This window comes from Acanthopagrus latus, chromosome 2 (assembly GCF_904848185.1).
Source record: "Acanthopagrus latus isolate v.2019 chromosome 2, fAcaLat1.1, whole genome shotgun sequence".
NCBI lineage: Eukaryota > Metazoa > Chordata > Actinopteri > Spariformes > Sparidae > Acanthopagrus > Acanthopagrus latus.
Genome location: NC_051040.1, coordinates 12,580,772 through 12,604,505, shown reverse-complemented (window position 1 = coordinate 12,604,505; position 23,734 = coordinate 12,580,772). Strand labels below are relative to the sequence as shown.

At 41.1% G+C, this 23,734-nt stretch overlaps 2 protein-coding genes across 6 annotated transcripts; both read right to left on the bottom strand.

The window, feature by feature from the left end:
• Positions 1-1,410: 1,410 nt before the first annotated feature.
• On the bottom strand, positions 1,411-6,537 carry sptssb (serine palmitoyltransferase, small subunit B). 4 transcript variants are annotated; one of them, XM_037118122.1, is made up of 2 exons: positions 5,895-6,537; positions 1,411-3,411 (listed from the first exon to the last, which is right to left on the bottom strand). In XM_037118122.1, the coding sequence occupies exon 2, from the start codon at positions 3,401-3,403 to the stop codon at positions 3,161-3,163; it is 243 nt and encodes an 80-aa protein (XP_036974017.1). In that variant the 5' UTR covers positions 3,404-3,411; positions 5,895-6,537; the 3' UTR covers positions 1,411-3,160. The 4 variants fall into 4 exon arrangements, 3 of the variants coding, with proteins under 3 accessions (XP_036974017.1, XP_036974003.1, XP_036974012.1); XM_037118108.1 differs by having other exon boundaries at positions 6,115-6,537; XM_037118117.1 differs by lacking the exon at positions 5,895-6,537 and adding an exon at positions 3,709-5,309.
• Positions 6,538-9,351: 2,814 nt separating this feature from the next.
• On the bottom strand, positions 9,352-23,667 carry nmd3 (NMD3 ribosome export adaptor). 2 transcript variants are annotated; one of them, XM_037119497.1, is made up of 16 exons: positions 23,558-23,667; positions 23,022-23,123; positions 21,962-22,096; positions 21,701-21,797; positions 20,958-21,038; positions 20,281-20,409; positions 18,576-18,666; positions 17,760-17,838; positions 16,356-16,452; positions 15,664-15,781; positions 13,024-13,169; positions 12,531-12,643; positions 11,446-11,518; positions 11,130-11,236; positions 10,046-10,116; positions 9,352-9,843 (listed from the first exon to the last, which is right to left on the bottom strand). In XM_037119497.1, exons 2-16 carry the CDS (start codon positions 23,063-23,065, stop codon positions 9,710-9,712), a joined length of 1,515 nt encoding a protein of 504 aa, XP_036975392.1. In that variant the 5' UTR covers positions 23,066-23,123; positions 23,558-23,667; the 3' UTR covers positions 9,352-9,709. The 2 variants fall into 2 exon arrangements, with proteins under 2 accessions (XP_036975392.1, XP_036975402.1); XM_037119507.1 differs by lacking the exon at positions 23,558-23,667 and adding an exon at positions 23,489-23,511.
• Between the last annotated feature and the right edge of the window lie 67 nt (positions 23,668-23,734).

Genomic DNA, 23,734 nt, shown 5'->3' with positions numbered 1-23,734 from the left:
CATGAGGTAAAGATTTGAAAAGAGGAAAGGAAAGGAAAGGAAAGGAAAGGAAAGGAAAGGAAAGACAGGACAGGAAAGGAAAGGAAAGGAAAGGGCCTCAGTCATATTTAAGAATTAACTTGAATGTGCAGGTTGAGAAATGAGGGTGTTGCAGCTTTTGTGTTCCTGGCAAAACAAAAACAAAGATGGAGGAATCCAGGCACAAACATAGTTACCTGGCTGCCGCTCTACTGCGGCGACACTGACAATGACCAAAATATTTTCCTGCTCCCTCACCCACATTGATATCATTGCAGGAAATTTGCATGTCCAGTGCAAATTTAATTTCACGATGATGCCTCTCATCATCTAAAACGTGTCTGCTCCAACAAAGAGGACGGACATGGACGGCTCCAGGTAAACAGAGCTTTGTTGGCACGGGCAGGTCACCTCGTACCACCTGCAGGAGGGAAAGACAAGCCGCTGGGTATTCATTCCTACACTGTCTAAGGAGAACTGGTTTGGTGGCTCTGCCCCTTATTGTGTGATTTCAAATAATGTAGTACAGCCAATTGTATGAGGAATGTGCTACCCATGAGCCTTTGTTTTGCTTGTTCTTTCATTTCAAAGTAACTGCAAAGCTTTGCAAAATTCAAAAGCCTTTATATACCGTACGCCCCGATGAAGACTGTGAGTTGAATCCAATATAGGCGATTAGCATCATTCTTATTCCTGAAAGTTGATCTGGAAGCACCTCTCCCAATGTAGCCCAAAGTAAATTCAAAGCCGATGTCGAATCATTTGTAGTGCAGGCTCTTGCAGAGCCCAGGTTTTAGGCTCTTTTGAAAAGGTTGCAGATGCTCCCCCTTCAGCTGGAAAACACATCCACATCATATAGTCTTACATGGTCCATGTAAGGGGGACCAGGAGAGAGGACAAAGGAAAGAGAGTTAGTCACTTGTCTACATGATTAGTCACTGGCTGTTATAAGCTCTAGGACAGTCCTGGAATCTCCTCTCTGCCTTTTTGTCACTATTTGATCATGGATTACTATGTTTTGGACTTACTGAAATGCATCTACTGGAAATTTGCAAATAAACCAAAGAAAGACCGTTTTTGTTGGAGTTTGATACACTTATGAAACATCCAGACACTTGAGTTGGCAGGTGGCTTTCCAATTTTCAATTTGGTCACAACCTCTTCAACACAAATCAAAGTATAAGTCTACATTCTCTCTTTTTGGGTTTTATGATACGTCCTTGGATCCAAAGAGCACCTGTTTTTGAGACCTGCATTGGTGAAGCAGCACTCCTCAGTAAATCTACAGCCATTTTCTCTTTTTTATAGGCAATAACAGACTTTATTTGCCGCATAAATTCATCAAATACCAGACGAGGACTTGTCAAAGTATCTTCAGATGTCTTTATTTTCTGAATATTGCAGTGACGTGTTGCCATCATGTATAAATATAACATTCATTTTGGTGAACAGTGAAAAAAAAGCCTCTCAGCGAGCTCTTCATTCTCGGTACATGAAATGTCTGGAACGACTGCAACATGTTAAAGACAACACAAATGAAATGCAGCAAACAGGGAACAATATAAAAGCACTTTTTTCAGGTGGAAAAACAAAGTAAAGAACAAAATGATGCATCATTTATGGCCACAAGAGAACACATATAAATAATCAAAGACGTTTTGGTAATTGACATTGTAACCAGCCAAGCATTTACCAGTGTATATAAATATAGAGCTCCGTATAAATAAAGTTAAGTTAGAGATCATGATTAGACTGTAATCAGCGAGCCCTTGACCCAAAGCAAAAATAATAAAAGATGATCTTTAAAACACAACTAAATGCAACACTCATCCCAACTACCAGATAGGACTCATTCTCTATAGATCAACTATAGATGAGGAGGACGGGGTTTCCGTTCCGCCTGTCAGGCTTCGCTTTTCATTCAGGCCAATTTGACTGCACTTTGCATGTGACAGCAAACAGTTCTGCTTTGAGTTCAGAGGCTGTTGATTGAGTTAAGCTTCGTCATTAACAAAGCCAAGCCTAAAATGAAAAGGAGTGTTGTATCAATATTTGCTAATGCTCAGCACTGAGCACACCTTCCTGACATACCAACCAGTCAAAAAACAGGAGATAAAGAGAGGGCTCGGCACACATGCCGGTACATTTTTTCCTTTTATTACTCGCTTTGACCACTAAATGAGGGCCTGGGACAAACAGATCCCTGATTGTGATGCCTTTAGATTAATTGCATAGCTTGGGCTTTTCTGTCAGCTTTCACTTTGAATATCAGCTACGCAGTGACTTGAAATGTGCGGTGTACCCTGCCAGTTAGCATTACAGTGCATGAAGGCAACTTAAACAAGGTGATGGTGGTTCTGATACAAAACCATAGATCAACCAGTAACATTAAGTGCATGTCAGAAATGTTGGGAAGAGAACTAACCCCCGTTTCACCAGAGAGCGACTCACAATCAGTGATAACATGGTGTCACAGATGTAGATTGGAACAGACATGCTTAAAGGGGCACTACACCGATTTTATACACCATGTTCAGTTTACTCCTGAGTCCTAAAAAAAAAAGTAAAAAGTCTTCTTTGGCTCTGATCGCAGCCTAAAAGTCTATACATCACCATCCCTGCTGCTTCGTTTCTCGCCCCCATTATATGGAACTGACCACCTAAATCACAGGAATACTCCTTTAAAGACTTAACAGTCGTGATGAAAAGAAAAGTGTCTATATTTTGTATTGAGATGAGCATGCAAATGAACCACCCACATATGACCCTATCATGCAAAACCCAGAGGTGGTATGCACTCACACAGGACACGTGGGTAGAAAAAAAAAATCAATAAAAGAGAAAAAGGACAAACAACAATTCACAAGACGTTTCACAGCGAGGGTGTGAAAGTGATGTAGAGTCGAGTGTCTAATACCGTGGGGTAAGGCCAGAGGGTTTGGGACGTAAAGAAGATAGAAAGGCTCTGATTTCCAGATTGTTCCATTAAAATCTTCATGTTTTCAGTCTCGATTAGATGAGGTGACTGACCGCTGTGGTTGGGGATGAACGTGGTGTAAAGAGGTACTTTGGGGGCCGAGGAGGAAATGATTTGGGGACTTCATGTTAATCCACCCAGCCGCTGCCTCTTCCTCTCCCTCGTTTAGTTCATGAGTGCCATGGTGCTCTCAGGCTGGCCGCCAAAGATCCCCGAGAAAAACTCCAGTGCGAGCCGCACGTGGATGGGCACAAAGACATACGAGGTGTAGATCACCATGGCGATGGCGGAGAAGAGGATGGAGTTGAAGATGGACTTTTCCCACGGCTCCAGGACATAGATGCCGGTGATGAGCAGGTACTGGTAGTACAGCCAGGCCAGGTACTCCAAAAGGTTCTTGAAGTTCATCTTGCAAGCTGGATGGCAGGAAGTGGTGGCCGTAAGAAAGAGACGGGGGGGATGTGGTGGGGATAGAAAGACAGAGGTGAAGGTGATGGAGAGAGATGGGATAGGATGAGAGTGATTATAAGAATTCAAATGGTTTGTAAAAATAAAAAGGAAAAAGAATACATTTGAGAACTCACAGAGGCAGTGCCTCAAGGTAAAAACACTACACACAAATCCTGCATTCAAAATCTTACTGCAGTTGAGGCGCAGACACATTAAAGGAACAGTTCACCCAAAAAATGAAAATTTGGTCATTATCTACTCACACATGCTGATGTAAAGTCAGGAGAGTCCACAAAACATTTCCGGCACTTCACAGCAGTGTTGCAGCATTCTCCTGAACAACTGAAGTAGATGGGGACTAAAGAAACAAAAAGGATTAATTAATGGCCCCATACAGCCATAATCCAAGTCTCCCGAAGCCCTGAGATCTCCAACTGATTTGAAAGGACTTTATTTACACCGTCAACGTTCGGTAGAGCTTGTGCACCCACCTCAGACTCAATGTGTGCTAACCCTTTTAGATTGGCAGCTAACGGGGAACATTTTGTCTAATAAAGATTGTAAATAACATCTTTCAAATCAATTTGAGATCTCGGGGCCTCCAGAGACTTGGATTACACTGGACAAGCTGTATGGGGCCATTTTACATTTTTTGGGAGGGTTGTTTTTTTACATGTTAAAACAAGTTCCCATCAACTTCAGTTGTGTCTGTTCTGCTGTGAATCTCCAGTAGTAAATAACTGAATTTTCATTTTTGGTGCACTGTTCCTTTAACAACACAACCTACTCAAAGAATTACAAGTTTAAGTGTACATGAAGGGGAAGAATGACTCTCCTTATTTTCCATATTATTGGATAGGCACCATTTTATGTCAATCAAAGTAAAACTACTTTATACTCTGCTTGTTTAATCCATAACATATTATTTTATGAGCTGATTATATATTATTATGGAAATCCCTCAACTTTAAGGGTGCAATATGTAAGAAAAGGCCACCTTACTCAAGCTCCAAACTAGTGGGGGGACAGTTTACCTGCTCAACTGCTAACTGCCCATGTAGCTGTTTTAAAGCATGCAGTTAGCAGTCTGGACAGGGAGCTCAAAGTGGCATCATGAGACAGGATGTGAGAAATAAAACCTGTAGATAAATTCAGTACGGAAACACTGGAACTTTACTCTGGAAAAATATTGACTGCCCGTTAGTACAGAGGATTATTCTATAAAACTCTTGGGATTTCACAAAAACACAACATGTATAATTTTCACCAACGCACACACACGCAGACTGAGACGCGCTCTCCCTCCTGTTAATTATTATCCGTGGGGACGACTGCGTAACCACAATGGAAAAATAATCCTTGAATAGAAAAACAGTCCTTGTAGCTGTGTGTTTATTAATTAGGTGGTGTGAGAGGAAATTGGGAATTAACCCCCTCCAAACACACAATCAAGCGGGCCTCATGGGAGCTCAGAGTCCTGTAACAGTCAGAGAGACACCAATGAAATAGACGCCGGGTTTCCCACATGGACACAAAACAGTCCCCACTTATTCCAACACTTAACACACATGGGAAATTAATTCATGTGTTGTGAGGAGGGTAAATGTTCCACCCTTAGCAAACATACAGCACATAAAACATACACTTTAAAGGTGCAGTCTGTAGTTATTGGGGAGGAAATTTTAACCAGATGAAAAAAAAAAAAAAAAAAACTTCATTGACTGATTTCTTTATGCCTAAACAAACTAAATACACAAACACGTTTTGATTTAATGACTGAATACACAGATTAAACTAACTAAATTAAGGGCCAACACAATTTCATACTGTTTTACTTTGCTTATATGTGGCGGACCCTGCCACCCTTCTAGCTTCAAACAGTATTCTGGGGACCTTATTTTCCTCTGAGAACAGCTATTTTTTCAGTTATGGAAAACAATTCTGTTATTACCTCATTAATATTGTAAATATGAGTTTTAATTTATTCTCCAAAACTACATAGTGCCTCTTTAACAAACACATGAAACAAATCTTTCTCTTCATGTTGTCTGCAATTAGTGCACCGTTCAAACATATCCGATGAAAAGCTACGTGTGTATTAGATGAAGTTTTGCGTATCCGCAGGCGTTAACAGGTCCTGCTGCACAGGTAGGGGGCGGGGCCGACAGGTGCGCTACAGGTGCACCTGGCTTTCTAGAATATACTCCAACAGATAGGCTATGAAAATAAGGCACATGGGAGCTGCTCTACACAGCAGGGGGCCAGATTGACTTCCCTGATTTAAATACTATACAGCACGAGTGCAGCAAAGAGCCCAAAAAATAACTGACGCAGAAGTCTCCTGGTGCGGCCGGTCACATGAACAAATCGCATCCTCAGATGATTGAGTATCGAGTCTGTATTCTGTATGATCATAATAACGCCATAATAAATCTAAATGGTGGCTTACCTCAGCAGCCGGAGTCAGATCCCCTGGACGTTGCACTAATGAGACAGAACGACTGGACGAGCCACAGACAGTCAGACTGCAGCCCGCGTCCCGCTGCCGCTGCTCTGCTTTGTGTAAACGAAAAGCTGCCTCGCTAGTTTCCCCCCCACGGGCCTATATGTAGCAGCTCATACACGCTGTGAGAATGACACCACACCCACTTGCTCGTGCTCACACTCACCTGGCTCGCAGATGGTGCAGGTGAAGTGACCGCGGAGCGACGACGCGACGGGCCGTTGTGTGTGTGTGTGTGTGTGTGTTTCAGTGGGAGGCTCAGGAGGACTCGATGTCTTGGTCGCAGCTCTGTTTTCAGCCATGCAAGGAGCCCCCTGCTTTGTGCCGCATACTTAAACTTTCCTCAGCCGGTGCCGCATCTCCCCCCCTGCGCATCGGTCCCACCATGCTGCAGCCCGACGCTGCTGCAGCACCACCTCTGACGTAGGCAGCGGCAGAAGCAGCAGGATGGGCAAACAAGCCGAGGCAGCACAGACTGGCAGGATGCTGGTATGCACTCATACCAGCGCAGCGTCGGGATGCTGCAACGTAGTTTATTTTTGGGAGCCAAATACTAGACAAATGTGTATTTTTTTTTAACAGTCATGCATCTGCGTATCGCCTGTTTCTCAAGTAAAAGTAAAAAACAAAAAACAAAAACACGCTGGACCCACGTCAGTGCACACATCACAGACAGGATCAGTGTTCTCCGAGCAATCTTGGAGACTAATTTGAAATATTGATTTAAACATGCGGAAAATAGCTTATCAGACACCCCTCTCTGCTTTTATTGTCCTCGTCAGTGCAGTCTATGCGTTGATGATTATGCATAAGAATGATAATGCTATGGTGAATACGGTAACTCAAAAACAAAGGTGTACGGAGGAGGTGTGTGACTGGTGAGGTGCTCCTTGCGTAAACGCATTACGCACTACCCGCAGGGTTGATCAACTCCCAGCGGCAGCCGGGCTCTGTTTTGCCTACGCGCACTCAAACATGCATCGAGAAAAGTGTCAGTTAACCATTCTTCTTTTCAATACCTCTTCCAAACAAACTAATAAAACGTTTCCGGACTGACTCTGGAGGGTGCCTTCAAAAAGGACAACCAAGAGAAAAAAAACGCACAGCCCGAACACCCCTGGAAAACAAAATCCGATATAATAAGCTGAGAAGTTGTGCCTCTGTTTGTGAGCAGCTGGACAAACAGTTAGGAAATCTTATCTTCTATCTGCTCCAGGGTTGCTGACTTGTTCAGTTCCTGCACTTGACAACACTGTGCATTATTGATGTGTAAACACGGGCAGTGGCGCCGTGGCGCACCGTTTACGCATGGATACACTGCAGCGCCACAAGGACGAGGACTGGTTTGGAACGCCAGACAGAGCGCATGAACAAAATGAAGCCTTCGCAGAGATTCAACACCTCTTTGTAGTATCTACTGTTGTCTTTACGCGACCTGTTCTGACCTGCTTCAGCACAAGTACTTTGCAAATCAGTATTCAAAGCAGACAACCAGCCTCCGTGGACCTAAATAGCTCAGGTGTTGCTGCTCTAACAACATGTCACTCAGACTCCGAAAGTGAGTGTAATACTAGAAATAGGTTAAAGGGGGATAAAGGGGGAAAGTATTTGGGTCAGGGGGGCTCAGTGTGTGCACATGCAAAGATGGTGAGAAAATCAGGTCAGCAGGAGGGTGATCAGGAAAAAAAAGGAAGCCCCCCCTGCTCCACATTGTTGTTGCCCCCACCACCCACACCCAGAGGAGATTCAGCTCATTCACTTTCCCAAGTGGATCCGATTACCGTTAACAGCCAGCTCAGGTTTGTGAAAAACAGGACTGGACCTCCTCCTCCTCCTCCCTCTTCATGTTCAAATGTCACACACACTAACACAGCCCGTGAAAAACACACATTCCTCTTGTGTCTCATTACATAAAGCTGCATTCTAGTAGGTGTGCATGGCCATGCAGCAAAGCTGCTGACAAAAAGAAAACTTCTAAACCAACTCTGAGTTCAGCAATGGTTTGGATTTCGTTTAGATTCAGTTTGTGAGCACATGATGTGGTTTTATGTTCCTAAAATTAGCAGGGATCATTCAAAAAGGTTTGATATTAAATTGATATAAAGTTTTTATCTGCTGTCAAATTTAAAAAAGGAGTAGTCTCACATGCCTTTTTCACATTAATTTTCAATAAAGGTATTAAAATGTTCAATAGCTCCAGCACTGTATCCATCAAACTGAGACTATCTAACCACAGGCAATAGTTAGCTGAGAAAGAAGTAATCGCCTCCTTTTTATTACCAATTCATTTTGTTAAAAAATTCAAAATTGTGCCTTTTGCAGCTTCTTAAATGTGGGGACTCGTGCCTTTTCTTTGTCATTTATGACAGCAAACAAAGAGTCTTAAGGTTTTAGACTTTTGTTTTGAACGACAGACGCGATCTGAAGATGTTACTTTGGCTGCTGGGATATTGTGATGAGCATTTAAAAAATAAAAAAAGATAGTTTACAGAAACAACAAATTGATTATATAGTACCAGAGTTTCAGACAAGATTAAATCTGGCTAATATCTTAACGCAGTGAGTTAATTATAACTTTATATCATCCAAAAGCCCCTACTTGGACAGCGATGTTGTTTTGAAGAACATTCCTGGGTGCAGAATCCAAATGTTTATGTATCATTTTGCAAATGCAAAGTGAAATCCAGCATTGATGAAGCTTTGATTTGTGCGTGTGTGTTTATGGTGTGTGATTGTTGATATTTGAAAGCATCAGGTACTTTTTCTAGGTGATCAAAGGCTCCCTCTGGTGGATATGTACAGTTTTTGTACTATGTGCTGTGCAGTATGTGATGTGTATTGCTTTCACCTTGTGAGCCTGTGTGTATGTCATCACTGCAAAATGCAGGGAAGAGGCAACTGAGCCCCTGCCACTTCATGCCCCTGTCCCACATTCCAGTTAATAACCCAGGTTCAGTCATTCCAGTCCACTAAAATGCGGTCCTGGACACCTATTGTAGCAGGAACTACCATAACAGTGGTTTTAAGTACTACGCCAGGCATTTTACTATGGGCAGACAACACGTCAGCATCACAACCGTACAAGATAGGCTTGCAAAACTTTACAGGTGGTGATAGTTGAGGTTAACATGAAGGCTGAGTTCGAAGGTAGGTCTGGTCCAACCTTACTACTTGTGTCATGATGTGGTAATGGCCATTAAGTAGTCTTGGGTTGGAACGTCAATATGTTGATGGGCGCCTGGGCTGGTGAGATCCCATAGCAAGACCGTCTCTTCTTAATGCACTGCATCCTTTTACGATGATTAGCATATAAAGAAATACTGACTAGAATTACTAAGTGCAATGGATTTGGGACATAGCTAATATCCTTTACATCCCTACGCCTGAAAATATCAATAAAAAGTGAGAATTAGCAGAAATATTTATTTGTATAGTGATCCAGAAGCACTTCATTTCCACATCACTTCAAAATTTTTCATGAAAAGGGGAAAGAATCCACTGAAAGTCTAGTTCCTCAGCAGAAGCGTATTTGTTACTAAGTGACACCATTATAACTCACAATTTATGGGTTTCAACTGAAATGAGTCGTTAAACCACAGTGTGATGAACTGTGGATATTTTCACTTGTTTGTTGGTGGTTCAATCAGTCCTCGATCTGCAGTCAGGTCTCAGCTCTGTGTGTAACTGTATCACGGTATCAGCAGCAGATGTGTATTCAACAGGAGAAGCTGTCGGCGTCACACAGGCAGGACGGCGAGCAGCTAGTCTGTCATCATGTCGGCGCCGTCTCCTCCTGTGGCATCTGACAGGCTGAGCTCCTCCAGCATCTCCACCAGGGAGATCCGTGGTGCTCCGTCATCATCGGTGTCGCTCTCCACCGGGATCTTTGACGCATCTGAAATTAAAAGCAATCAACATCTATTCATGAACTATCCAACACATCGTCTATAATAAACTGTGACATTAGATCCATTAGCAGCCATTGACGGTAAACGAGCAGTTTAGGCTGCAACAATGGAAACAAACATTTCAAAAGAAGGGCGGAAATCTCATGGGATACTGGTGCAGTGAAAAGTCAGCAGTGTCCAGCTCCTCACCTCTGTAGATGTTTACGTTCTTCCTCAGAGCCTCATCCTCCTCCAGATCCTCCAGGAAGTCCTGGTATTGTCTGAAGACAGAAAAGCAAGTTAAAGGAAAAACCCGTGTGGTGCGACATCACAGGCAAAACTATGTTCACAGGGTACTTGGCATTGTTGGCACATTTTCAGACTATTCACTAGCTAACCAAAACAATTTCATGTCTTTAGTCATCACCTCAGCTATGTTAAGTGTTTTTCCTTATTTTCTGTGCAAGAGATATTTGTGCTGAAACTTTCCTCATTGCCTTAAAATGCGACTGAGGTTTAAACTTTTGTTTTATTTATTCAGGAAGGTATTTTTTAAAGGACAAGGTTTTCTAAATTTATACACGTTCTTGTGACCGGATGAGGGATATTATGATCACTCTTACAATCAAGTGTGGCCAGGGCTGTTCGGATACCATAACTGGAAATGGCTCAGGACTGTACTGTTCACAGCATGCACTACATCCGATATTCTGCATTTGTCTTATAGTCAACACATCCCACAAAAAGTCCAAACCAACACAAATTTGTCCTACTAAGGAGTCTGTGTAGCCAGAGCCATAAATGGCTAATTAGAGCTCCAAACCTATTAAAACATTGTAATGAGCCACACTGTTGCACTGGGGACATGTTTTTCTTCATGATGGCCATTGGCACTTTAATTTGAACCGAGTCAATCCAACACACATAGTTTGGCTGCTGTAAATACTCCCTTAACAAAAAATATGTATTACAACTGGAAATAGTCCCCAGCGAATGCAGATATTTGCTTCACAGTACAGTGTCCTGCTGCTTTAGAAAATGATTTAGCCCTTCTGCAGACATGTAATCACTCATCACTGACTTGTATTTGAGATTATATATTTAAATAATTATATTTTACCAGTCAAGTAGGACCAAGTGGGTCTAACTGTTGCAGACAGGGTAGAGAAGTGAGAGTGTATTGTTGTTTTTGGTCTTTTCCAATAACAAAAAATATTGAATACAGCGGGCCAGCAAATGACGAGCTGTGACTGTGAGAACAAATCTCTGAAGCTTGAATTCATTCAGCTCCTACCTCTCATCATCTGTGTCCATGCCCTCGCGGTCTCTGGGCATCTCCTGCAGCTTCCAGTTCCTTCTCTTCACCCTCCTGGTGCGGTCGTAGCTCTTCTTGATCAGCACCTTAAACAGTCAATGGTCATGGGTGCAGAAATTAAAACACTGCAGCAGATCGTCAACATACCAATGTATTATTTTACCAAGAATGAATCAGATCGACAGTCAGTATTTCATGTTACCACCAGAGGTCAGTGTTAATCAAGTCTACAACAGCTATAAAAAGTCCAGGTTTATTCACAGGGGATGTTAAGTGAAGTGCAGGAGAGTCTTACCACATCAGGAATGTGGTGAGGGTTCATCTTGTTCAGGGACTCGTCATTGACGTTGGAATTAGCGAAGTCAAATCTGTCGGGTGAGAATGGGTGAGAAATTTAATCAAATTCAAGACATTGCAGGTAACTATAGAGGTATGTAGTACAAACTCCCCATGAAACTCACACTTTAATTCAACAAAGGAGTTGCTAAATTATTAGAAAATATAGTCAAGACATTGACAAGGTAATTTAAGTTAACTGAAATCATAATTTTGTACTTCAAACTTTGCTTTTGTCAGATAATCCTCCATTTGCAGCAATAACAGCTTTGCAGACATTTGGCATTTAAGCTGTCAATCTATTGATGTTATCTGAAGAAGCTTTACACCATGTTTCCTGAAGCACCTCCCACAGTTTCAGCCGAGCTGACATGATGGCTGAAAAGTTTTCAAATGATCAATTAGTGTGTCAACACAACAAACTTGGAATCACTCATTGGATGACAGAAGTGATGGTTGTTGAGACTGGTATTCTGTATACTTGTGTAGTTATTCCATTAAAATCAGCCATTTCCAGCTAAAATAGTCTTTTATCACATTAATATTGTCTAGTCTGCACTTCTGATCAATTTAATGTTTTTTCTTTCAAAAATCTGGACATTTCTAAATGATGCCAAATTTCTGAGAGGTAGTGTGTTTGTGGTCCTGCGCATGTTTTATTTTGAAATATAATTAGTGGGTTTACTTAGCTTTGCCTAAATGCTGCTAAGAGGAAAGTGCAAGTATTAAGTAAAAAAGACTGTATTAGGTTTAGTACTACAGAAATGTGCAGTCTGACACATTTGGACAAAAAAATCAAATATGGATAAATGACCTTGGATCAAACGTTTGGGGTGATCAATAACTCACAGATGAAAATTTAAGACTAACGACTTTTAAGGCCTGCAGACATCATCTGTTAGTCATTAATGCCAAGAACTTCTAGTTAGGGATGCACAATAGAGGATTTACTCTTATATCTCTATGCTTTTCATCGACAAAATGAGAAAACTACTTCATAATTTATCTTGCATCCCTTCTTTTCCCCAATAACCTCATACACACCCCATCACCAGGTCTCCGATGTTGAGCAGGTGGCCCAGGAATGTACGGCAGTGATACTGCTGACTGGTGTCCATCTCCGATGTCTTCTGGACCCACACTTCAGCCAGGGTGTGCTGTAACACACACACACACACACAAACAAACACACAGAGGGAATATAAATGTACTTTCGAGAAGCTGAAACAACATTACTCTTGTTCTTTCCCTCCAATCTGTTCAGGCAGTTGTATCGATACTAATGCAACATTCAGGCGAGGAGGAAGGAGAGAGCGAACATTGTTCCCTACAAACCTCATTCCCTGCATCATCGGAACAAACGCTCTTGTGTGTTGTTCTGGCTTGAATCCTGCATACAGGCTCAGGGATAATGTAATGGTTCACTATTGATTTTGCTTCCAGAAAGAAAAGCAATGTTCCCTCATAATGCAATCTGTTCTGCAACAACACACACACACACACACGCACGCACGCACGCACGCACGCACGCACGCACCTTATTGGACCTGATGCCGGCACCAGCACCCAGCTTCTGGTCTCGGATGGTGTCAATGTCCATAACGATGAACTCCTCCAGCTGCCGTGGGTTACACAGACTGTTGAAGGGGTTGCGCCAGTATGTGTTCCCATCCACCTCGGCAACTAGTGAGTTAGAGATGATTTATTGACGATTACTGGTCACGAGAGCAGACAGCCAGAAACATCAGCACAAAACAGTTTCTTCTCATATTTACCTGATAGTTAAAGACAGTTAGATAAATCACTTGCTTCTCATTCTCGCAGACAAACAGCGGCTCAATTAAATTAGTCACTTTCGATACGTTTAGATATTTCTGACAACTCAAACTTTAAAATTTATAATCTCTACAAAATAACACGTCTGTGATGTATCTGTCTAAGTGTTCTTCTATCTGTTTATATTCCAAGTAAACAGAGCGATGTGTTTCTGTCTGTCTTCGCAGACAAACAGCAACACAAATATTTTTAATACCAGAGTTAATTGCCTTCTGCAGCCCAAATCTGTCGCGCAGAGCTCTGCCTCGAGGCGCTTTCTGCTATTCAGCCTGCTGAAAAACTTTCTGCAACAAAAATAGCCCGCTCTTTGAAGAGTAATTAAAAACGCATGTGCCGCTTCCAAAATGTCAGAATTCTGTCGAGGAGCGTCTCAGCCTCTGGATTAATGAGTGATTACACCAGATACGGAGGAAAGGCATCATCACTAATTGTCACCACACTTGTATTGATTATAAATCCCTCCAAATAAGATGGAAATTGCCATGACAGCATCCAAAATGCAAACTTAGGATTTTTCTCTTCTCTTTTTGGAAGTGTGTCTCGAGCTCTGTCGTGACTGAACGCAGAGGGAAGCTGTTGAGTTAAGACCGCTGTGATGAACATGTGGTCAGCAGACTGGGGCCGGCTTAGAGCAGCAGAAGGGTTTCAACTACTCCCAGTTAGATCTCCATGGTGATATACAGGAAACGCTTTTAATCTTCTTCATTAAACACTAAAATATGTGAATGCATAAATATGTAAAACTTGGAGCAGTTATTATTATTACAGTTATGTATTATTGGATTAAGTGCAATCCAAAAATACAACTTCAAGTTTCCATGAAACAGTTGGCAGGGATTTGATTCTTCAGATTTATGTTTCCTGTAAAATTAGACACAGGCAGCTAGAGAGGGACTTGTTGCGGATATTGACTGGCATTTACAGAACACTCCCACAGGCCACTTTTATGGCAGTGATCAAGTACCAAGGTGGTCTTCCTGGCAACCCAAACCTGAATGTACATTCATCTGCTATCATGCTATCTGTGAAAATTCACATGAATGCCCTCCTTAGTCGGAACAACAACTCAGAAAATCTGAGAAAATGTTGATACACAAGTTGTTGAGTTGACATCATATGATGCTGAAACATGGTGGAAGAAAGTAAACATTAAGTTGATGTAAGAAATTTTCATCAAAGTCGTGTCTTGTATAATCATTGTATCATTTCCTTTGCTATTCCTCGTCAGTGAAATACTGAAAACAGCTGTCATTGTGTTGTTCAAATGTTCTGAGCAATAAAATACACAAAAACGTCTTTTCACCATCCAACATTACGCACATGAACACACCAAGTCAGCTAGGACTGCTAGGTGCAGCTACACTAACAGTTGAGTAAAACTCATCCGTCACCAGAGGATATCAGACAGATACCCTGAAAAAATGTTCTCCGTAAAATTTGATCCAGTTTCAGTCAAAGCAGTGAATAACAAAGTTTTGTTTTTGCGCAGTGATCAGAGAGGATCCCCAGACACTGAACTTATAAAAATTTAAGAAAGTCTTCCAGGGATGAGGCGTCAACACGTTTATCGTTTCCAGGTCACTCTAAACATCATTGACAATACATAAAAAACTATTTGTGTCATTGTTTGGACTTTATACTGGCATGAAGTAGACATATAGCACAACACATATGATTTGAAAAAAAAAAAAAAAAAAAAATTGCATTGTGGCCAGTCAACTGCTCTTTTTTCTACTGAACCGGCAATCTTGAGTTTTAGACTAATGAGCAGACAAAACAATACAAGTCAGGGCTTTATTTTCCTCTTTTTTTTTTACCATTTTATGACAAAGAATTGAACTTATAATAACATTAATCACTCATGTTCGTTGAGGCCCTAATAAAGTCGGCAGTCAAATTAAGCTCTTCAATTTATGGTACTTTCTGGATCAAATATATTCAAGAATTTATTAATGTAAGGTCTTGAAATTTTGTGATTTTTGTATATACTTTAACATCAATGCAATGACAGCTCATAAGAATATCAGCTCCCCCTGCTGTTATGCATTCAAACTAACAAAATTTGACACACAGGTCAGTCTTGGGCTAAATTCCTTAGTACACAGCATGAAAAATCTTTGGAAAACTCTGACATGTTGCACATCAGGTCTTCCACTATGCCTATACATAGAGCTCACTGAATGAGTGAGTGTGGATACAAGCTCACACTCAGCTGATGACAACCAGACACACCAGACAGGAGCTATACGTAACCACAGCAGGGTTTGTTGTACTGAAACTTGTCTGCGGTGTCAGTTGGACCTGTAAAACTCAGCAGTGCTCCGGTGGTAGAAGTACTCACTTTGCAAGGTGTTAGGATCGATGAGGTGGATGGTGCTGGTGACACGGACGCACACACACACTTGACCCATGTTCCCCAGGCTCTGAGCCAGCCGTGGTGGAAGGCACACTACATTGTCCTGGAAACCAGATAAAAAAACAAGACAACCTGAGGTCAAACTGAGGTCGAAGAGAAAGTAAAAAAGACTTTAGAGTTGTTGTAGAAGTACAGAAGTGTCTAAAAGCTCTTTTCCCAGAGGAAAGCTCTGGTTAACCTACAGTTTAGATAAAGAGTGTCTGTCTGGATTAAAAGTTTCTGCTCTGAACTTCAAGAACAAAACAAGCAGAGCACTAATCAAATTCCTGTTTTCATTACATGAAAACACCTTGCCATGAATGTATGAATTGCATTTTGCATCATTTCACTACACACGGTCATATATTGAAATGTAGTTTGTTGTCCCCTAATGCTATTGATTATGCTATCAAAATTGATAGCATAATTATCATGTAAAACACACACATCACAAGAAAAATTCATCATTAGTCAGCGTTCTAACGCAACATTCCTACTAAACCGACAGAGTGAAGGCTTTAGAGGTGACGTCTAAAGAACAGCTCAGGCTTGTCCAGCAGATACGGGTGTGTCTCAGCTCTGCGGATTCCAAATCCAATTAAGTTAATAGTTAACTAAATATAAAGGTTGCTGGATACCTTGCAGACGGGTACGATCTCCACAGAGAAGGTGCTCTTATAGTTGTAGGTGTTTGAATGGATGTCGTGAGAGATGAGGCGCTGGGATGTCTTTGACCTTTAAAACAGGAAAGAGAAAGTTTTCATTTTTGCAGAGAGTTTACACTGTCTCAGTTAAATAAGTATATTGACAACGCTGCCTTAAAACAATAAGATGTTGTTTACACATGGAATAACCTGTGTGTTCTTTGGAGGTCAACATGCCGTCTCTGCATCCAGGAGATGGATTATGTAAAGTTTGTGTTTCTCTCATCCTGAAACACCTGCAGTTTTTGTTTTGCAAATATTATTTTTTCATGCATTTTTTATGAGGACATTTTTTCACCACAACATTTTGATATACACCTTATAGTGAATTATATCTCGGTGACACCTCCACATATGCTCAGAAACTTCGAGATTTTTTGGATGAAGGCAACTGCTGAAAGTCAGCAGTCATAATCAGCTTGAATCCTCTCGTCATTTGCATCTAAATAAAAGGGGGATGTTGTTCTCATGCCGAGCCTTATGAGGACAAGGTTGTCTTAAGCCTCTTTTACACATCCTCTTCAAGGATCATTATACCTTCACCCCTCGATTCCACCAGGTCGTCTCCATTACCTGGCTTGTATAACTTTTTTTTTGCTCCCACATGTCCGCCTGATATTGTTGACTTGTTGACTTGTTGACTTTTTCAGTGTTTCTACCACTGGTGAGTAGGCTAGTAGTTAAATCATTTAGGTGTATGTCTGTTTCAAGTGTGTATATTCTTAATATTTCCAACTTTGTTGTGCTGTAGATGCCACGATACATCTGAAATGTGGAAAAACGAACATCTAAAAGTGTCTAGAACAGCCACAATCAGCTCAAGTGACCGTTCTGTGGCTGTAACACGGCACAGGAGGGAAGACAAGAAATTGAAAACGTTATGTTGTGTTACATATCTTTACACACTGGGCCGGCATTATTCTGCTGTTGTATTGATGAGTGTAGAAAGACAAAGGCAGCATAACGACTAGGGGTGGGACAAAATATGAATAGGGCAATATATCATGATACTATTGTGAGCTAATACTCCTTGCACTTTTGTACATCGTTTCATCTCAGTTCATGTCAAATTCTGTGAAACTGATACCACAACACAGTGAATTTATAAATAATTCCTTCCCTTTGGCTTTTTAGGAGTATTTTGTATAATTCAGTTTAACAGATATCATGACACATCATTAGTGGCTTGTCTTGCAATGTATCAATTATTGCAGAACTGCTGTATCATGATAATGAAATTATCGTGGGCAACCTAGAGTTACTCAGTACTTCCCACCCCTAGCAAAGACAGGTCTTACTGTGGCAGTAGAGCCCGATTTCTATAGGCAGGTCTCTCACCTGCAGGGCACGGTGCACTGAAGGAAGTCAACCATCTTCTGAGCGTGCTGCTTGGAGCCATAGTAGAAATCAATCCCATCTGAGAAAGAAGAGCAAAACCTTCACAACCTGCACCAATAAATACATCACATGCTTGCTTCGCAGGTCTACACCCTACGCATATGTACATGTACACACGCACACGCACACACACACACACACACACACACACACACACACACAAAGCTTGGAGAAAATATGGCAGCCACATGTTGTACCCTTCATAAAGCTTTTAAGTCTAGCCGAGATGTGGAGATGATTTAAATCACACTTCTCAGCCAAATCTCTGCTTCACAGTGCCGTCCAAGAGCACAGAGTGCTGCTGCTGAGCTGTCTATCACTGCACAGCATGTGGGCCTGAGTGTGCGGATGCCTCTCTGTGTGCCTGTATGTATGATGCAGCAGTTAGCATCTCTAAATAGGGTATGAATCAAGCTTGCATCGCAGGAATCTTGTCTGGAATGCCTGCTCTGATTACAGAACACTGATTAGATGCCCAACGCGTGCCCCTCTGAGGCCCACACGAGGACAGCTGCATGGACTGATTGGCGCCAGTGATACGCATGCATGGCTTGCAGTCTGGTACTGGAAGAGGTAATTAACACTCGACACATCATTATGTTCCGCTTAGGCCTAATCCACATTGGTTACGCTGGTGACGGATGAGACAAGTTTTCCTGCTTTTCCGACTAATTCAGTTAGAGGCCCTGAGGGATACAGCAGGCCCCTCCCCTTTAAAACATGTTGAAATATATATAAAAAATCACATTGACCTACCGTGGATTTCTTTGATGTTGAGGGAATTTTGATGGAGTTTATGCTTGAGGATCAGCTGCTCCAGATAGTAGAAAGTCTTTTTATGAGCCGTCTGTGAAAAAAACAGATTTTCAGCATCATCGTGATTATACAGACGTTCATACAGTTCCCCGAGGCCCTGCGACCCAATTATTCATTTATTTACTGGTATGACACAACAGACAGCCTGGCATCTGCCACCTCTGACCAATCAGAAAAACACATTGATATTTTTCTTTCCACTGAACAGCACAGCTGGGAAACAAGCAAGAACAAGTAGACTGAAAGATTCTAGTATGTTTCTAATTCAAACTTCTGAAAGCATTTCAATGAAGAGACATGATTTAATGTTTGATTTATTGTGAACAGTGGCAGAAGCTTATTTCAGCTAGGTTAAACTTAACTTCAACTAATCATTCTGCAGTACATACTGATAGCAGAGTGTAATGGCTCTCGAAAAATAACACAATCCACGTGTAGATTGGTTCCCTACAAAAACTCGCTTTCACTATGCTATTCAGCCTACATTTGCGCAAAAATGAAGGTGACATTGTTACACAAAGGAAGTGTGTCTGGCACTGCGCACAACAACAGGAAGAGGCCTTGTCTTCCCTGGTCACTTTCCCAAGGTAATGGTGGAACAACTGGAATAACTGTAGAAACTCTACACTGCAAAGGACAAAGAACCTCGCTGATGGAAGAAGCAAAGAAGGTGAAGAGGGAGTGTGACAGAAACCGAGGTAAAACAAGAGGGGGACGGACAGTCGTTCAGTGCTATGTCAAAATCTGTTCCCTCGCTGATATGGGTTTCCTCCGACCACTGGGACATGAGACGGTTCCAAAACAGTATTCGTTCTAGCAGATCAGTAAGTAACAAAGCCTGCATACCTTATACAATCAAGTGTTTCACTCTGTCTTTTCATAGCACATTGTGGAGTCTAGGTCACACTGGGAATCTTACAATTGCTTCTTTGCTTTGGACGGTAGCCATTAGCAGAAGGAGGAGGCATTAAAAAAGTGGTAGGAGAGGCTCAATCTTTTAATCTACAGTTGGACCGAATTCACCTGCGTCTGACCAATCATCTCGATCATCTACTGTCTCTGTAACACATCACTGATGAGAGAAAACAGAAAAGTGCAATCCATTGAGGATTAAGTGTTTGTATTTCCTGCCAAATACCTAGAGATCCAAGTTTTTTTAACATGGAATGAACAGGGTTCGGGTTTTAACATGCAATTGCAAAAATAACACAGCATTAAAAGATTGTGAAAAGAAAGAGTAAGCTGAGGACACTTAAGATGGAAAAATGAGGAACCAAACTACACACTATTTAACAGGAGTTAAATAATCAGGTCACCAAAAATTTAACTGGCAACATTTTTTGTTGTTAATGTTTTACATTTACATCCTTTGTAGCCTTTCAGTATCACTTTACTTGTATGTGTTTTTCCAGCCCAGCGCATGATTGGGTTTTCAAAGCTTTTTACCAGATTCACAGGATTTATCTCACACTTGCATTTAATGTTTCAACTAATCAATACATACTTCCTAAAATCAGGCATTTAACATTGATGCACATTCTGCTTCATATGTTTTTCAAACCTTGAAAATGTCGTCAAGAGTTCAGGTTAAATCAAACAGCAGATATAACAGATGAGGATATTTCATTAAAGCACAGACGCCTACCTTCTGCCTAACTTGAACGACGGCCTTCCAGAAGTCCTTGGCTTCCACACGGTGGCAGTCGTCACACATCTGGTACTGGATGACAAACTCGACCACAAACACCTGCTGTAGGATGGCGCCATTCATCACCTGGAGAGGCAAATACAGCAACAATTTACACCATCTGCTTGAACTGTGCAGCAAACAGCGACAAAAACAGCGACAAAATTCACTTCATGGGAAGAAAATCTCAACATGTCACCAAGTTGCTTTTTAGATAGATTGGAGAGGTAGGACCTGGAGACAGCACAAACAAGAGAGTTGGCCCTGATAAGCACAGGGCTCAGGTTCTCACTAAAGGTCAAAGAGATGAGATGACAGCCTCTGGCAAAACTCACTTCTCTCAAACACACACAACTCATGAACAGAAGACTTCATTTACTCTGTTGCATATAAGATTATCTCATAAAATGTCGCTTTGTAGTAATTTACGTGTGTGATGTTATTATTTTCATGTTAACCAGAGGGTTTCAATTCTCATATAAACTGTGATTTCTGCCAATTACCTCCTAAACAAATAACCCAGATAACCCTTAAACGAAAAACATGTTGCCTGTCTCAGGTCCTAGATCAGTTTTTTTTTCTGTTTGTTTGAATGTCACTCTCCCACACTTATCACTTCCACTCTGTTCTCGTACCTCTTTCTGGATGGTTACTTTCAACTTAATCCTTTTGGAGTGTGGCTCTGTCCACAGGAAGCCAGCATCAATGAGACGCACCTGTGAGGAGAGAAGTGTTGTTGAAAATGACAATGTTTGTTTACGTTGGAGCTGTGTCAAAGGGGTTGATTCAACTTTCTATTCATTCTAAAATTCCTTGTGTTGGATTTGGCAGCATGAAAAGGTTAAACAAAGTTGTCACTAAGAAATAATGTGCCGAAATTAAAAATCTATCCCTCTAATTGTTTTTCATTTCCTTCAGTGATTTATAGGTGCTTGTGCAAGAAAAAGATCTTTAAAGTTCAAAAGGTCAAAGTCTGCACCAACAGGAGCTCCTCTCTCCCACAGAAAAGACTGCTCCTGAAATGCCTCATCAGTAGCCCCACCTTTGATTCAGTGACTTTATGACATCACACTGCATCATCATGCATAATTTATGTCTATTGGCTAGTCTGGCATTTATGAATTGATTTCATTGCATTATTCAGTTTTTCATTCAAGTAAATTGGTGTTTACTTTATCTGTTTTTTTAACTCTTCGAATTAGCCTGCTCGGATAATGCATGAAACATAGATCATGTCAGTGGTAATATTTTTTTAGGGAAAAACACCTACAATATTTAATGTATTAGTAATCATTGATTAATAATCGATTGTTGATGCAGCTGACTGTCAGTTAAGGAAACGGCCTAAAATGTGCATCCTAGTAAGATAAAAACTTACTTTGGTCATCGAGCTCTTGATTTTTTTGAGACAAAGAGCCAGCAGTTCCCTGGACTCCAGGGCACACTGCACCCAGGTGGCTGGAGGCTGCAAATACCTGCATGAAAGAGGAAGATGTCCATTTAAGCCTACTTTTTTTTTTTTTATTAAAAAAAGAAAATTACTTTTTGAAGACAGAAAAGAACTTCTAGTAATCATAAATGTTTTCCAAAGGGAAACAATGATCTCATCTGTATATCACCCTGTAAATAAAAAACAAACCTTTCACACTGTTTGCAAAAGTGCGCTGTGACTTGCTTGGGGATTCCCTCCGAGATGTCCACCTGAGTACGCAGGCAGGCTACACACATGTTGGCTGGGTTGGGAGGAATGGGGACTCCACATGTACAGCACAGGCTGAGGAGGAGAAAATTAATGAATAATGTGTTATTTTACACCTTTGGTTTGATCAGCAAATTCTGTTTTTTGGATATTCAATAAAGACAAAATGAGCTATACAGTAGTGCTGACACTGACTGAAGCATGTCATAGTTTATTTAATAAATCAGCTCCATTTTCTGTATGATCATAGATTATGAGCATGTAGATGTTTAAAGTACTGTCAAAATTACATCAACATTGTGTTGAAGAGCGGCTGAAATCACAGATGGTTTAGAAAACTCTTTTTAGTGGCTCTGTTACAGTCCAAGTGAGAAGCTTTGCCATTTGAGACTAAAAACAGCAACAGGAAGCCAGCCATCAAGTCAAAGAAGCTACCGAATTCATGAAGCCCCTTTTAATCTTGCAGACTGGAGACAACCCAACATCTTTTGTTAAATTTCTCAGTAAATGATTCTCTCAGCAGCTTCAGACAAACAGTCTGAACAGTCAGACCAATTTAGGAGAAATAGATAAAATCCTTTATAAATGCAGCCTGTTCTTTCGTGCCATATAGCTTGTGACACAAATTCATGTTTACTATGACTGATTACCAGATCTTCAGCCTAGAATTGATTGGGATTTTGTACTCTTATTTGGACAACTACAGAGGAAGAAATGTCTGCTTCATCATCTGTCAATAACACTTTATATGTCATTGTAAATCTTTTGACTTGACAAAAAGTCAATACTTATGTCTTTGTTAATGCCTGTACTCCAGGTAGATGTGGTAACAGACAAGATGTGTTTTCCATTGATGACAAGCAAACATATCAGACAATTTCCCTCGGGATAAATAAAGTCTTCTTGAATATCAATAATAAGAAAGGTCTATAGTGGTGAACGTGGATTCAGACAATACCACAGATTAAAGGACAAGAGCTGTTACGTTTTGTTGACTTACATATTCCCCTGGCTGCTTGTGGCAGGAGCTTGCATGTACTCCATTCTTGTCAACTTGACAGGTCAGTGTGGGTCAGACGATCTTAGTATAGTCCAATGATCTCTGAGGACAGAAATGTGACAGGTTTAAATGGCCCTGTCAAAGCTCTGAGAGGGGGAAAGGTGATGGGAAAAAGTCAGTTAGCTGGTAGTTAACATGGTGTAACAACTACTAGCCTTTTTAAACAGGAGGTAAACACAGTAAGAATATGGGCTCGTTATTCCAGAGTTTACGCTCTTAAATAGATGTATCAAGACTGCTATATCACTGAAAATATGCAGTGTGAACTCAGTAGTTAACGCTGCTAGCTGATGTTCTACATCCAATATCAGTTAGCATTAGATGCTAAATTGCTAGTTTTCACGAGTGATTCTGACGGATATTCGAGAAGAAACAAGCTCAAAATGTCGACCACAATTATTCGATGCCTAGAACTGGAACAAGCGAGAGATGACATCTTGCTGGAGTTACTTTAGACAAGAGAAAGCAAAACACACCGTGAAGTACAGTCCTCCACGTTTTCCCCACCGAGGACCGAGGGAGGCTTGATGACGTCATGCAGGAGTTAAGGACCCCGGGACTCTCTTTGTTCGCCTGAATAGATTTCCTTAAAAAAACATTCAAATTAAATTAAATTAAATTAAATTAAATTAAATTAAATTAAAAATTAAATT